A 17,383-nucleotide genomic window follows, 5' to 3' on the forward strand; every position below is an offset into this window, starting at 1 on the left:
AGCCACCGAACAGACATCGAATGGTCTCTCTAATCAAATTCGCAAAATCTGATTAGAGAATCCCTCTGCCCATTAGCTTCCAACCTGTATGTAGAAAGCCTGAGAAATATAAGCACAAAATACATATTGAGGATTGATTTCAGTAACCTTTTTTACAAGTTACAAACTACAATCACATATGCAATACATCAAGTTTAGCCCATCTAATCAAATTCAAAATAAAAGCCAGGAGGCACATAATAATGCATTCAGTTTTTGTCACATTACACAACAAATCAATCCGCATCATCAGCGGTAAAATCTGGCTCTGGAGGCTTCTGCAATTTTATTAATTCCTGAGCGCTTTTTGCGTTTCGATATCGCTGAACGCCACGGAGAGCATTGGCAGCAAATTTGGAAGCTAAGAACGTTGCACGAATACTATAAGATCCACCGCTCGTAGTAGTTTGAGCTCCCTCAGATTCTTCTGCTGCAACTTCTTCCTTTTGACGAAGTTCTAAAGACTTTCTCTTGGAATACCGACGCCACGCTGCTTGGATGAAGCAAGCTGCCCAGGTCCTCCATTGCTGCGAGTAAAATCGGAAGGTATGTTGTACCTGTCTACTGTGAAGGCGCCTGAACTGACTGGCCACGAATTTCAACTCTTCAGCAACAAGGGCGAAAGCCTCAACCTCTGTAATAGCCTTTACTGTCCTTGTAGAAGTTGGAAGATTCGAACCAGATTTCGGGTCTAGAGCCCAGGTCAAAAGCTCCTCACCACAAAAATCACCTTCTTTCAAAAAGGTACGGTTGAAAAAACCACTCCGCCCGCCATCCGTGGTCACACTCTCGAGCCGACCACGTATAATGAAAAGCATCTCATCAACTGGATCACCTTCACGGACTATGTAAGTGTACTCCGTAAACAAACATGGTTTCAGCCGCTCACAAATAGCATCAAGCAGCCTTTCGTCCATGTTTTCAAACAGAGGAACCTAAAAATCATCAGGGAATATAAAAATATTAACAGAGCACAAAGGGCAAAACAATCCTAGGATGAAAATTACAAACTGAAGCCTGCAAATTCAACGGTTATCATGAACTTATATACATATGGAAGTTTTTAAAGAAATGTAGTACCACGCTTTGAATTTGCACTATTGTCGTAGATATCGCTAGAATATACATGTTCAGTGTAAAAAGTTTACTACCGACTTAATAGTAATAATAAGACGAGTGAAATAAAGAAAAATAGCCGAAGCAGCAGCCTTACCATAACTAAAGCTAAAACTTGCAAATTTTCATGAATAGACCTACAACTATGGTTGGGAGAGAGTTCCATGTTGGCTAATTTAGGGAATGATCATGGGTTTATAAGTAAGAAATACATCTCCATTGGTATGAAGTCTTTTAGAGAAGTCCAAAACAACGCCATGAGAGCTTATGCTCAAAGTCGACAATATCATACTATTGTAGAGATCTGTGATTCCTAACACGGTATTAGAACCAAATTTAGTCAGGTTAATAGAATCCTCAAGTGTCGAATAAAGAAATTGCTAGCCTCGAAGGTGTAGTCAAAAGTGACTCAAGTGTCGAACAAAAGGTGTACTTTGTTTGAAGACTCCAGAGAAAGGAGTTGAGCCTCGATTAAGGGGAGGTTGTTCAAGGGCTACATAGACCTTAGGGGAGGCTGTATGGTGTACTTCGTTCGAGGGGAGGATTGTTGAGGATTGTTGGGAAGGAGTCCCACATTGAATAATTTAGGGAATGATCATAGGTTTATAAGTAAGGAATACATCTCTATTAGTGTGAGGCCTTTTGAGGAAGTCCAAAGCAAAACCATGATAGTTTGTGCTCAAAGTGGATAATATCATACCATTGTGGAGATCCGTGATTCCTATCACAATACACATGAAATTTTTCTAAAGAAATTTAGTTCCACCCTCCGAGGTTGTGCTAAATATTTGTACATAATGAAAGAATTTACTCCTACCTAAATAATAATAATATGAACAAACCAACCAAACAAAGAAAAAGAGTCAAAAGCAATAACCTTACCCTTCTTACTAAAGCCAGACAAAGATGCCGCTTAATATCTCTCCTAAGATCCTTGGGTAAAGTTTGAACCAAACTCTGTTCATCCACCCCACGGGTCTCCAACCACTTGTACTGATCGTAACGCCTGACTCTCTCCCGAAGCTCCTGTGGCAGCAAGCGGTGGTGCATCCACTGCTCCGAATCACGCTTTTTCACCCTCATTTCCTCAAGTCTTATAGTTAGAGATTGAAGATAAGTCTGTCATAATAACATTACCATCAGTTTCGGAATGTCAACATGGTTCTCTTTTCCACTCTTGAACATAATATTGTAGTTCAAATGTCTAGGTTAACAAAAAAAGATCAGCAATGGTCTTAAATTAAAAATGAGATAATAAAAAAGAAAAAGAAAACAGACAAGGAGCTCAGTCAGTAGAAAAGACACAAACTTCACACACCAAGCCAACTTGTAAAAAAAATCCTACAGCCATTTCAACCCAACCACCCAAAAAAGTTAGCACAAGTTGCATCGGTTCACAAAATACTAAAGAGGCCATAATTGCATTAGTTCAGAAAATATAAACAGTAGCCACAATTGCATTAGCTTACAAAATAAAGTTTGCCACTAAGACCAATTAAATGAACTGCGAAAATGAAAGGATCTACAACTATTTAGATTATAGATTGAAGTGGTAGCCGTGGAGGGAAAGTTTAATGCGGTTTCAGTAACGATGACAGGTATTCAAAATGTTCAAAAATCCCAACTCAAAATTACCAGTGCCTTGCAAACAACATCAAATTGATAGTATGAAGCAGTATTGTCTGCTTTGGCTCGTTACTTATCGTCGTCAGACTCACGGTTTTTAAAACGCGTTTTTTAGGGAGAGATTTCCACCTCTTATAAGGAATGCTTAGTTCCTCTCTTTAACCGGATGTGGGATCTCACGGGGAACCCAAGCTAGTACGAGGGGTAGGCAGCGGGAAAATGATCCCTGGAGTACAGTGGTTGTCCATGTTGGGTCAAATAACTATGGACTGGAACAAACTCTCATTGGAATCCAGTTTAGGAGACTGGAAGGTATCGTTGAAGGGGAAGGGACGCCATTCTACAAAGACTCCCAACGTGTTTGTTTAGATTGATATCCGTATTTGATTAAATCTCCTTTCAGTTGATTTAGTTTTTGATTTGTTTTAGTTTTGATTTGTTTAGTTAGTTTTTTTTATTTGATTTAGTTTTTGATTTGTTTAGTTAGTTTTTTATTTGATTTAGTTTTTGATTGGTTTTAATTTTTATTTGTTTAGTTAGTTTTTTTGATTTGATTTAGTTTTTGACTTGTTTAGTTAGTTTTTTGATTTGATTTAGTTTATGATTTGTTTAGTTAGTTTTTGATTTGATTTTGTTTTGTTTAGCTAGTTTTTTTTATTTGATGTGTTTAGTTAGTTTTTGATTTGATTTAGTTTTGATTTGTTTTTTTGATTTGTTTAGTTAGTTTTGATTTGTGATTTGATTTAGTTTTAATTTGTGATTTGATTTAGTTTTGATTTGTTTTAGTTTTTGATATATATATAGAGTCTTTTTGCTTTTCATAATATAATCTTCTCATCAACTATTCAATCACTCACCTTTTTCACTGACAAATTGGTATCAGAACCAACTATTCAATCACTCAGAGCCAACTATTCAATCACTCATCCTTTTCACCGACAAATTGGTATCAGAGCCAACTATTCAATCACTCATCCTTTTCACTGACAAATTGGTATCAGAGCCAACTATTCAATCACTCATCCTTTTTACTGACAAATTGGTATCAGAGCCAACTATTCAATCACTCAACCTTTTCACTAAGAAATTGGTATCAGAGTCATGCCCTAAAATTTAGTCATGCCAATAGATTGGCAAATCTTCAAATGTCAAACAATGAACCCTAAAGAAAAGCCATGAGATGATGAAAGTGTACTTTGTTCGAGGGGAGGTGTTGGATGATGAAAGTCCCACATCGGCTAATTTAGGGAATGATCATGGGTTTATAATCAAAGAATACTCTCTCCATTGGTTTGAGGCCTTTTGGAAAGCCCAAAGCAAAGCCATGAGAGCGATGTTCAAAGTGGACAATATCATACCATTGTGGAGAGTCGTGTTCATCTAACATGGTATCAGAGCTCGATTCAGCTCATTTCCCCTGCCTCATCTGTCACCGAAACAGCCACTCCTAATCAACAATTGCAGCTTGCCTCGAAGGCCCCGTCCGATGCCAAGAACTTCGCCGAGTCCCAGCCTTTGATCAAAATGTCGAAGCACGGCGGTGCGTCGGGAATACAGAATACCAAAAACAAGAAAATCAAATTGTCCTTTTCGCTCGCTCCATTGGACGAAGGGACAGGGAACCAAATCTCGCCGCCATCTTCACAATCAGTAAGTAAATGTATGCATTGTGAGATAACCAAGACACCACAATGGAGAGCAGGACCAATGGGACCAAAAACTCTTTGTAATGCTTGCGGTGTTCGGTATAAGTCCGATAGACTCTTCCCTGAATATCGACCAGCAGCAAGTCCAACTTTCGTCCCATCCCTTTTTAGAAATCCTAGCTTGCAAGACTCGGAGTATTCCAACCATGCAGAAGTTCTTCAACATTCCACAAGATCTTCCTTACTATGACTCAACACAAGGTCAAGAGGAGGAGCTTTCGGTGATCGAGAAAAACAAAACCTAGGAGTTGGTTGATCGACCTCTAACCATAATTGGAGTAAGATGAGTGTTAAGAAAAAAACTTGAGTTCACAACAATATCATACCATTGTGGAGAGTCGTGTTCATCTAACATGGTATCAGAGCTCGATTCAGCTCATTTCCCCTGCCTCATCTGTCACCGAAACAGCCACTCCTAATCAACAATTGCAGCTTGCCTCGAAGGCCCCGTCCGATGCCAAGAACTTCGCCGAGTCCCAGCCTTTGATCAAAATGTCGAAGCACGGCGGTGCGTCGGGAATACAGAATACCAAAAACAAGAAAATCAAATTGTCCTTTTCGCTCGCTCCATTGGACGAAGGGACAGGGAACCAAATCTCGCCGCCATCTTCACAATCAGTAAGTAAATGTATGCATTGTGAGATAACCAAGACACCACAATGGAGAGCAGGACCAATGGGACCAAAAACTCTTTGTAATGCTTGCGGTGTTCGGTATAAGTCCGATAGACTCTTCCCTGAATATCGACCAGCAGCAAGTCCAACTTTCGTCCCATCCCTTTTTAGAAATCCTAGCTTGCAAGACTCGGAGTATTCCAACCATGCAGAAGTTCTTCAACATTCCACAAGATCTTCCTTACTATGACTCAACACAAGGTCAAGAGGAGGAGCTTTCGGTGATCGAGAAAAACAAAACCTAGGAGTTGGTTGATCGACCTCTAACCATAATTGGAGTAAGATGAGTGTTAAGAAAAAAACTTGAGTTCACAACAATATCATACCATTGTGGAGAGTCGTGTTCATCTAACATGGTATCAGAGCTCGATTCAGCTCATTTCCCCTGCCTCATCTGTCACCGAAACAGCCACTCCTAATCAACAATTGCAGCTTGCCTCGAAGGCCCCGTCCGATGCCAAGAACTTCGCCGAGTCCCAGCCTTTGATCAAAATGTCGAAGCACGGCGGTGCGTCGGGAATACAGAATACCAAAAACAAGAAAATCAAATTGTCCTTTTCGCTCGCTCCATTGGACGAAGGGACAGGGAACCAAATCTCGCCGCCATCTTCACAATCAGTAAGTAAATGTATGCATTGTGAGATAACCAAGACACCACAATGGAGAGCAGGACCAATGGGACCAAAAACTCTTTGTAATGCTTGCGGTGTTCGGTATAAGTCCGATAGACTCTTCCCTGAATATCGACCAGCAGCAAGTCCAACTTTCGTCCCATCCCTTTTTAGAAATCCTAGCTTGCAAGACTCGGAGTATTCCAACCATGCAGAAGTTCTTCAACATTCCACAAGATCTTCCTTACTATGACTCAACACAAGGTCAAGAGGAGGAGCTTTCAGTGATCGAGAAAAACAAAACCTAGGAGTTGGTTGATCGACCTCTAACCATAATTGGAGTAAGATGAGTGTTAAGAAAAAAACTTGAGTTCACAACAATATCATACCATTGTGGAGAGTCGTGTTCATAGATGAGTGTTAAGAAAAAAACTTGAGTTCACAACAATATCATACCATTGTGGAGAGTCGTGTTCATCTAACATGGTATCAGAGCTCGATTCAGCTCATTTCCCCTGCCTCATCTGTCACCGAAACAGCCACTCCTAATCAACAATTGCAGCTTGCCTCGAAGGCCCCGTCCGATGCCAAGAACTTCGCCGAGTCCCAGCCTTTGATCAAAATGTCGAAGCACGGTGGTGCGTCGGGAATACAGAATACCAAAAACAAGAAAATCAAATTGTCCTTTTCGCTCGCTCCATTGGACGAAGGGACAGGGAACCAAATCTCGCCGCCATCTTCACAATCAGTAAGTAAATGTATGCATTGTGAGATAACCAAGACACCACAATGGAGAGCAGGACCAATGGGACCAAAAACTCTTTGTAATGCTTGCGGTGTTCGGTATAAGTCCGATAGACTCTTCCCTGAATATCGACCAGCAGCAAGTCCAACTTTCGTCCCATCCCTTTTTAGAAATCCTAGCTTGCAAGACTCGGAGTATTCCAACCATGCAGAAGTTCTTCAACATTCCACAAGATCTTCCTTACTATGACTCAACACAAGGTCAAGAGGAGGAGCTTTCGGTGATCGAGAAAAACAAAACCTAGGAGTTGGTTGATCGACCTCTAACCATAATTGGAGTAAGATGAGTGTTAAGAAAAAAACTTGAGTTCACAACAATATCATACCATTGTGGAGAGTCGTGTTCATCTAACATGGTATCAGAGCTCGATTCAGCTCATTTCCCCTGCCTCATCTGTCACCGAAACAGCCACTCCTAATCAACAATTGCAGCTTGCCTCGAAGGCCCCGTCCGATGCCAAGAACTTCGCCGAGTCCCAGCCTTTGATCAAAATGTCGAAGCACGGCGGTGCGTCGGGAATACAGAATACCAAAAACAAGAAAATCAAATTGTCCTTTTCGCTCGCTCCATTGGACGAAGGGACAGGGAACCAAATCTCGCCGCCATCTTCACAATCAGTAAGTAAATGTATGCATTGTGAGATAACCAAGACACCACAATGGAGAGCAGGACCAATGGGACCAAAAACTCTTTGTAATGCTTGCGGTGTTCGGTATAAGTCCGATAGACTCTTCCCTGAATATCGACCAGCAGCAAGTCCAACTTTCGTCCCATCCCTTTTTAGAAATCCTAGCTTGCAAGACTCGGAGTATTCCAACCATGCAGAAGTTCTTCAACATTCCACAAGATCTTCCTTACTATGACTCAACACAAGGTCAAGAGGAGGAGCTTTCGGTGATCGAGAAAAACAAAACCTAGGAGTTGGTTGATCGACCTCTAACCATAATTGGAGTAAGATGAGTGTTAAGAAAAAAACTTGAGTTCACAACAATATCATACCATTGTGGAGAGTCGTGTTCATCTAACATGGTATCAGAGCTCAATTAAGCTCATTTCCCCTGCCTCATCCGTCACCGAAACAGCCACTCCTAATCAACAATTGCAGCTTGCCTCGAAGGCCCCGTCCGATGTCGAGAACTTCGCCGAGTCCCAGCCTTTGATCAAAATGTCAAAGCACGGCGGTGCACCGAGAATACAGAATACCAAAAACAAGAATCAAATTGTCCTTTTCGCTCACTCCATTGGACGCAAGGACGGGGAACCAAAGCTCGCCATCTTCACAATCAGTAAGTAAATGTATGCATTGTGAGATAACCAAGACACCACAATGGAGAGCAGGACCAATGGGACCAAAAACTCTTTGTAACGCTTGCGGTGTTCGGTATAAGTCCGATAGACTCTTCCCTGAATATCGACCAGCAGCAAGTCCAACTTTCGTCCCATCCCTTTTTAGAAACCCTAGCTTGCAAGACTCGGAGTATTCCAACCATGCAGCCAACTTTCGTCCCATCCCTTTTTAGAAACCCTAGCTTGCAAGACTCGGAGTATTCCAACCATGCAGAAGTTCTTCAACATTCCACAAGATCTTCCTTACTATGACTCGAACACAAGGTCAAGAGGAGGAGCTTTCGGTGATCGAGAAAAACAAAACCTAGGAGTTGGTTGATCGACCTCTAAACAGAAAGATAATTGGAGTAAGATGAGTGTTAAGAAAAAAACTTGAGTTCACAGCAATATCACACCATTGTGGAGAGTCGCGTTCATCTAACATGGTATCAAAGCTCAATTCAGCTCATTTCCCCTGCCTCATCCGTCACCAAAACAGCCACTCCTAATCAACAATTGCAGCTTGCCTCGAAGGCCCCGTCCGATGCCGAGAACTCCGCCGAGTCCCAGCCTTTGATCAAAATGTCGAAGCACGGCGGTGCGTCGGGAATACAGAATGCCAAAAACAAGAAAATCAAATTGTCCTTTTCGCTCGCTCCCTTGGACGAAGGGACGGGGAACCAAAGCTCGCCATCTTCACAATCAGTAAGTAAATGTATGCATTGTGAGATAACCAAGACAACACAATGGAGAGCAGGACCAATGGGACCAAAAAATCAAATTGTCCTTTTCGCTCGCTCCATTGGACGCAGGGACGGGGAACCAAAGCTCGCCGCCATCTTCACAATCAGTAAGTAAATGTATGCATTGTGAGATAACCAAGACACCACAATGGAGAGCAGGACCAATGGGACCAAAAACTCTTTGTAATGCTTGCGGTGTTCGGTATAAGTCCGATAGACTCTTCCCTGAATATCGACCAGCAGCAAGTCCAACTTTCGTCCCATCCCTTTTTAGAAATCCTAGCTTGCAAGACTCGGAGTATTCCAACCATGCAGAAGTTCTTCAACATTCCACAAGATCTTCCTTACTATGACTCAAACACAAGGTCAAGAGGAGGAGCTTTCGGTGATCGAGAAAAACAAAACCTAGGAGTTGGTTGATCGACCTCTAACCATAATTGGAGTAAGATGAGTGTTAAGAAAAAAACTTGAGTTCACAACAATATCATACCATTGTGGAGAGTCGTGTTCATCTAACATGGTATCAGAGCTCAATTAAGCTCATTTCCCCTGCCTCATCCGTCACCAAAACAGCCACTCCTAATCAACAATTGCAGCTTGCCTCGAAGGCCCCGTCCGATGCCAAGAACTTCGCCGAGTCCCAGCCTTTGATCAAAATGTCGAAGCACGGCGGTGCGTCGGGAATACAGAATACCAAAAACAAGAAAATCAAATTGTCCTTTTCGCTCGCTCCATTGGACGAAGGGACAGGGAACCAAATCTCGCCGCCATCTTCACAATCAGTAAGTAAATGTATGCATTGTGAGATAACCAAGACACCACAATGGAGAGCAGGACCAATGGGACCAAAAACTCTTTGTAATGCTTGCGGTGTTCGGTATAAGTCCGATAGACTCTTCCCTGAATGTCGACCAGCAGCAAGTCCAACTTTCGTCCCATCCCTTTTTAGAAACCCTAGCTTGCAAGACTCGGAGTATTCCAACCATGCAGAAGTTCTTCAACATTCCACAAGATCTTCCTTACTATGACTCAAACACAAGGTCAAGAGGAGGAGCTTTCGATGATCGAGAAAAACAAAACCTAGGAGTTGGTTGATCGACCTCTAAACAGAAAGATAATTGGAGTAAGATGGGTGTTAAGAAAAAAAACTCGAGTTCACAGCATCTAAGATCACGTTGTTTGTGTTGTTTGTTTAGATTGTTGTTTGTTAGTATTTGATTAAATTTCTTGAAGTTAGGAGTTGATTTAGTTTTTGATTTTTTTACTGGGTTTTTTATGCCGACCAAGCCAGATTTTATGCCGAACAAGCCAGCCAGATTTTATGCAAAACTTTTAGATTTTCTAAATATCTTTTTGTATTCTCTATAATATAGTCTTCTTGCTCTTCATAATATAATCTTCTCATCCACCATTCAACCACTCACTCTTTTCACTAACAATATGGAAGGAAAAACATGGGATTTTGCTGGATTAGGGGCGTTTTTTTTTTTTAATAAGAACACTAGACTTTCATTGAGAAAAAATGTAACAATACACGGCATACAAAAACGAAAAGCCCACAAAAAGGAGCCAGCTATATGAAAAATCTCCAATCAAGTAAAACATGACCCAAAAAACTATGGTGTTACCTGCATGTTGCCAATAAGAAGAGCAAAGAGGATGAGACCAAGTACAGCTAATGCAATAGAAAAGATCACTTCACCCGGGTACGTGCTTGTTTGAAGCCCCTGCCCAAGCGTACTGCCGAGAATTGAAATAAAAATAAAATAAATAAAAGCACTACATTCAAAAACTTGGGCACATATGCTTCTGCACTTTCAAGTATAATCATTATTTTCATGCAATTTATTGGGTAAAAGATCATGTACGAGAATTTTCAACCTTGGTCCAATCAATAAGGTGAAAAAAGATAACCAAAGGTATAGTTACCAATCGTATCAACTTTGATGTTCATTTTCTTGCAGATTGACACTACAATAGATTTGAAAACAGAACGTCTCACAAACCTCGGTACATGATGCACAAATTTTTTTCTACGTGAACGTGGGTGCATAATGCATAGATATGACCAAGGATGATGCACGAGGTAATGCATTTAAAGTACAAATCTCCCTGGGAAAGATTTCTGTGTGAACGACAGCCTTTTAATATCCATGGCAGACACAACAATCCACTGGCTTATTTACATAGGGTAATACATACCTTAAGTTTTGTAGCCCCCACCACAGACAGTAACAATATTTAACGATAAAACTCTTAGATGCGGCAATACCAGAGGACAGAGCCTGTTTAAAGATTCCAAAATCAAACTGATCATTATCATCAGCAGGTTTGCAACTTGACTTAATGCCATCCACACCTGTCTGGTTCCAAGTTGCATAACCTTCCATGCCTTGGTTACCACAATATAAGAAATCTTTCCTGCAAATCGGGGCCTTACAATACTTCTGCCAACATGTATCATTGCGTTCCACAGCTAATAAGTACCATAATGCTCCAACTATCTGCAATGTTTAAGTCAAGTAAAAACAAACTCAATTTGGTTGATAACTGATTTATGTTCTTATTGCTTGAAATCTCAGCCAATTTGGAAATAAACACATACGGTTTAAAAAACTATTTCTTTGTTTTCAAATTTTCGTTGAACTTTTAAGAACAATTTTAATTTAATAATTCAATATTATACCATAAATATTATTTTAATTTTAATAAAAACAATGGAAGTATTCAAGCATAGTCAATTATTGTTAACTGTTAGGTTTCTTTTTTTTTTCCTTTTTTTTTTTTTAAAGAGAAACCGAGCTTTCATAGAAAACGGTGAATAAGTACACAAGGGCACACACACACACACACAAAAACTAGTCCCACAAAAAGGAGTTCCAATCAATTAATCAAAGCAATAAAACCAATAAGCCAAAAAGTTATCCAGCCCAACACCAAAATGTCCATATCCATCCAAAACAAATCCAACATGTACAAAAGCAAGTGCTCACGTTTATAGTGTCATCCAGACAAGGGTTTTCAAACGTAGCCACAAATCTTAAAAAATGGGGAAAAAATCAACAAAGAGGGGTTTATCAATTTAATGACTAACCAAGTTTAAGACTTAATTTGATGAACTTAAAACCTTCAGGTCAAATTCCACCTTACGAGCAAAGCACAGATAGTACGAAACTAAAATTCTCTTACATTATTGATTCTTAACAGGAAAGTCAAAATTGAGCTGCTTATGTCCAGCTACCAATCATTAACAAACTCCATAAAAGAAAAAATAATAAATAAATAAATAATCAATATAACCTGGAACAGTTATTTATAAATAAAATTAAATGCAAAATTCTTAACAAACTGTGCACCAACTGCAGAGGGAAAAGGAGGGACTTACATGACTTGCAAGCATATATAATAGCAAATAATATGCAGCACCTGCCCAAGCAGTTTCAGCAAATACACCTGTTGTCCTTTTCAATTCTGAAGTCAATGGTACCGCTCTAAGAAATCTTGGGATATACTGTAGGAATACAATTAAAAGAAGGGCTTGTTTTGTCACATATACATCGGAACCTTTTGACCTCTGAAGAAATCTCCAAACCACAATCTGCATATAAATAAATGGCAGATCAAGTCTCAATATTCACTATCTTACTAACAAAACTCATGAGAATAGGGAAGTGTGAAAATTGGACTGTGAATATAAGCTTGTGAATTCTCAATAAATGGCAGATTAGATCCCATTAGGCTTCTTTCAGGCTACTATTTTTGTTGGGCCCTTTATTTGTTAGCCCTTGTTTGACCCCGTGGTATTCTTTCATTTTTTTTTTTTTTTCCCTCAATGAAATCATAATTTATCAATTAAAAAGATATGTTTCAAAATAAGAATTTCTCCAAACAATATTTACAGCAATGCCTATTAAACGACTAATAAATAGATAATCAAAACCGTGAGGTTGGCATAAACCTAAATACCCTCCTCTTCCATGTGGATAATCAACGCAAAGTGGTCAATTTGCTTCTGATCATTAGAGCCTTTCTGCTATCTTTGAGCTCAAGATCAATATAACTAAATCAACTATGGCTAGCGTAAACCTAAATACAAAAGAAATAAAGACTGCCTCCTTATGGGGTTGCCTAATGCAATCCTTCCCCATTACATAATTGGGCCTTCCCAAGATCCAATCATGAAAAATAATAATAAAATAAAAATCAGTGAGGCTTAGCAAATGGGACACATTCTGCTCTAAAGGTGGCCAGCTCACCCTCGTTCCAGCAATCCTTCTAAGCCTACTAACCTATTATCTCTCAATGTTTTCTGACCCCAGGAAAATCTGTACAAAAATTGATAGAACGCTGTTGGACTTTCTTTAGGAGGACACATATGAAGAAAGGGGATTACACTTATCTACTGAAAGATAGTTGCTTCCCCAACTTGGAACGACAGCTTTGGTCTAGCTAGAACCAAGGACAAAAGCATGGCTCTTCTTTCCTAGTGGATTTCGGGGTTCGATGAAGATTATGATTTGTTATGGAAAGATGTGATGTGAGCCAAATACCCAACTAGTGCTTCTAAAAGTTTCCCTCAATATGCAGATTCTTTAGCTTGAGAAGCCTTCGGTTTTGCATCCTGAAGCTTAAAGGCATGTTCATAATAATACCTCTCCTATTACTAAGGATGGCATTAGCACCTTCTTTTGGAATAAGTAATAGATTAGCAGAGACATCTTAATTCTCAAATGTCGCTACCCTAGGATCTATGCTCTCTCTACTTAGCAAAACAATTATACTTGTGAGATGTGGGATAAACGAAGAGGAAGATAGGCATAGAGCTAAGAAGGCCTCTAAGAGTCAATGACCTGAAGATTGGAATCACTTTTCCAAACTTATAAACAGCAAAATGCCCTCCGCTGGATAAATTGACATGAAATTTTGAAAAGGGCAGGGCTTTCTCTATGACATTGTTACAAGATTCCTTTACATTTGACTATCAACTTCTCTCTCCTACCTCCTATAAGTTTTGGAAATGAAAGACACTAGAAAAAATGAAAAATATTATTATGATCTCTTGTCCTTGAAAGTATTCGCACTGTTTACATAATTCACAAGAGATTTTTGGCTCTGGGCTATATACCCGAACTGGTGCATTCTATGTAAACATTTTTGTAAGAAGAAAGCTAGAAACAGAGTTCGCTGGCTTCTGTTTCCATTGCTTTTGGAACTTTTTCCCTTAACTCCTAAGGGTTAGAGGCACATTTGATATTTTCAGATTTTTAGATTTTTGGTATATGTGGTTCATTTCCTAAGGGATATACATGAGCGATCAAACAAGGGTCCCATAAGATTTTTCTTGATAGGTTACTAGATAGATTCAATTCCTTGGATAGTGTCTAAGGCATTCCCCATACATCTTACTTCCGCAATAGAGCATTCTCAAGAGGCATGTGGAGGACTGGGTCATTTGTTGTGTGAGTTTAAACTCATGAACTACCTTTAGGATCGGTGGTGTGGGGCTCAGAATAGGGATGAGCATTTTTTTGTTGGAGGTGGTGATTGTGCACTCCACTTTTGGAGGGAAGGGTAGGGTGTTGTAGCAAGCATGCTTCTTTGCTATTTCGTTAGGGTATTTGATTGGAGTTTAGGGATGTTGAGAAATCTAAGAGAGGAGGGCTTGTTTTTTGCTTGCCCTTGTATTCTTTCACTTTTTTAAAGAAAGTTTCGTTTCTTACCTAAAAAAACAAGGTGGTAAGTTTAAATTGTTTACATAAAGAAGAAAATCTCAGAAACGGAGAAAAAATGCATATAGAGCATAATAGCTAATTGTGTCCATACCTGTGGAAGGGGCAGCACAGACACCAAATCAATGATGAAATACCGCCGCAAGTATCGCTTTGCAATTTGTGTAGGATCAATCACAAGTTCACCTCTCCCAAACACCCGAGATGATGGAGCAATATAAGCTGTCCGGAATTGGAGAGCCATGTGGACAAGATAGAAAACATCAATAATTGTCCGCAATGTTGTCACTGTAATTGCCAGCTTTCTATCAATGCCAAGACAGTTTGAGTTTCCATTAATAACAGGAACATAAAAGAACAGTGGGTCCACAGATATTGCCAAAAAACAGGATATGACAAAAAGTTTATTGAAAAATAAGAGCAGTTTGTCTTGAGGGTCGAAGATCTTCATCTTTGACTCTTTAAGATCCTCTGGAAATACAGCTCGAGACACCCCAAACTTGAGTGATCGGCCAATTGATTTAAGTCCTTCAGATCCTTTCCTCATTCCTCTCTTAAAGGATCCAGATGATTTATCATTTCCATTGACTGTACGGTTAAATCCATCTATATTAAAACCACATCTTCTCATTCCACTATCAGAAGGCGATGACAATCTGGAGTCCAAGTCATCCAACCTTGAAATAAATAATCAAAACGAAAAAGCATGTCAGATTTAAGTCTTATATTGTGCAACATCCATAAAAAATCCTCAATCATCACTATATTAAAAGGAAGACGATTGGAAAAACAATTTTTTTAACAAGTTTGTCCACCTCCTTCCACTGATGATTCAACAACGCCTTCCATGGAATCCATTTCCGTTTGATTCATCAATTATAGATTATTTTTCCAGAATGACAAATGTATGTGTACATACAAATACGCAAATTTTTTGGAATTTGAAATCAAATTGATTTTTTTCAACGATCTTCCAATGTATATTTAAAGATTTTCTTTACACTTTTGCGTTATATAGCTACAACGGCTAAACTCCAAACTTGTACATGTATTGAACAGTTCAAAAGTTTCACATGACTGCAGGCAGTACACTGTTGGCCATCTTCACCCGCATAGGGGAAATAATAAAATGGAACAAAATAAGAACCACTTTACCTCACAAACTTTTCTCGCTGACCACCCATCAGTTGTGACTTGTAACCACAATCAAACATTTTCTGTAAGCATCTGAATTCATGCAGAAAAACATGTTACGATAGATACCGTTCACATTAGCCACAAACGTTCAGTCACTGGCTACTGGAGAAGTCCAATGCCCATACTTTGAACAAAAACAATATGAAACTACAATTTCCAAAGACTTATATGTTGAAGTACATATTATCAAAGAATGAACAACGCGCTAGAGTGAATGTGAGATCCTACATCGGTTGGGGAGGAGAACGAAGCATCAAGGGTATGGAAACCTCTCCCTAGAAAACGCGTTTCAAAAACCTTGAGGGGAAACCCGAAAGGGAAAGCCCAAAGAGAACAATATCTGCTCGCGGTAGGCTTGGGCCGTTACAATGAAGAACGATAGGAAAGTAATAACATATGCCATAGGAGTTACCACGCATGAACACCAATTGGGATAATAAATTGACCAGTGACTACCCTATCTTTTTTATGTTAACCAGCAATTTTCCCTAAGCGCTCCACATTCTAACCGTTTGCTTCCAAAACGGCTTCAATTTTCTAGAAAAGTAAAACCCACAAGTTTCAACAGATTAGATCCATACATTTGCAGGCTAGGAGATGAAACAGTCCCATACCCATCACTTCTTACAACTTTGATCATACATAAAAACCAAAGAACTAAGATCTTAATCATGGGACTCTCAACGAACCCTTCGAGAGAAATCATTTCCAAAAACCAGGCTTCCTGGATTATCAGGTGATATCAAGATTACAAATGATACTCAACATAAGAAGTAACAAAATCACCCCCCACTCTCCATAAACTAAACCCTAAAAAACAAAACTACTTCCCTTCTTTCAATTTGTTCAAAGCCCATACGCCATGCCCAATCCTCTGAATACCATCCGAGGCCATTGAAACAGTCAATTACACAAACTCATGTATGTCGAGCAAGCAGAAACAAAATCCCACCCCTTCAAACTCCAGCATCCAAATCATACAACTCTAATACTACCAACAAACAATCAATCAATCGGGTAAATATGATTACATTGCGAGTGTTCGTATGCTTAAACTAGTCAACGAAAGAGACTCACCACAACCAGAAATCGTCAGCTCAGTCCATGGCGCGCAGAGAACGGGAGGAAATTAAAACAAAGCAGTGAAGCCCGGAATTAGAAATGGATTCTGAGATGGATAAAAGAACACACACAACTAAATCTTCGGGGAAGGCTCGAACGCGTTAAGCGGAGGAAAACGGAGGACTGATAAACAACAGCAAGCGCCTGTCTTGAAGCCGACGACGATCATTGACATCTTCAAGTAGATAACTACTATATTACCCCTCACGGCTGACTGTTAAATTATATTTTAAAATAAATAGGCTAATTTAATTAAACTTTTAAAACTTTCAATACTATTTTTAAACCTTTCATAAAAATTTAAATAATATTCTTATTTTTAATCTTAAATGTTTTTTTAAATTAACCCTATTTTTTTGAAATATCGATATTATTTTTTAAATGAGATATTAATTAAATTTAATCAAAATTAACCATAAAGGTTTTTTTTTTATCTTTTCTTCCAACTTTAATAATAATTTATTTATAAATTTTTATTAATAATTAAATTCTAAGTTAAAAAAAATCAATTTTATATTTAAAAACGCTAAAATATAAAAAATACTTTTTTTTTTAATTTCATTTATCTTGAAACAACTGACAAATATATTTTAAATAATTAATTTTGGAATGAAAACCGCTACTCTTAAAAAAAAAAAAAAAAAAAAAAAAAAAAAAAAAAAAAAAAAAAAAAAAAAAAAAAAAAAAAA

At 38.9% G+C, this 17,383-nt stretch overlaps 1 protein-coding gene across 1 annotated transcript; it reads right to left on the reverse strand.

Annotated features, from left to right (window-relative positions):
- Nucleotides 1-107: 107 nt before the first annotated feature.
- On the reverse strand, nt 108-16,899 carry LOC111493935 (probable cyclic nucleotide-gated ion channel 5). The gene is made up of 8 exons (XM_023143865.1): nt 16,650-16,899; nt 15,531-15,602; nt 14,470-15,052; nt 12,032-12,244; nt 10,849-11,150; nt 10,275-10,386; nt 2,038-2,274; nt 108-974 (listed from the first exon to the last, which is right to left on the reverse strand). The coding sequence occupies exons 2-8, from the start codon at nt 15,587-15,589 to the stop codon at nt 276-278; spliced, it is 2,205 nt and encodes a 734-aa protein (XP_022999633.1). The 5' UTR covers nt 15,590-15,602; nt 16,650-16,899; the 3' UTR covers nt 108-275.
- Between the last annotated feature and the right edge of the window lie 484 nt (nt 16,900-17,383).

The sequence above is a fragment of the Cucurbita maxima genome, unplaced genomic scaffold (genome assembly GCF_002738345.1).
Source record: "Cucurbita maxima cultivar Rimu unplaced genomic scaffold, Cmax_1.0 Cma_Scf00019, whole genome shotgun sequence".
Classification (NCBI taxonomy): Eukaryota; Viridiplantae; Streptophyta; class Magnoliopsida; order Cucurbitales; family Cucurbitaceae; genus Cucurbita; species Cucurbita maxima.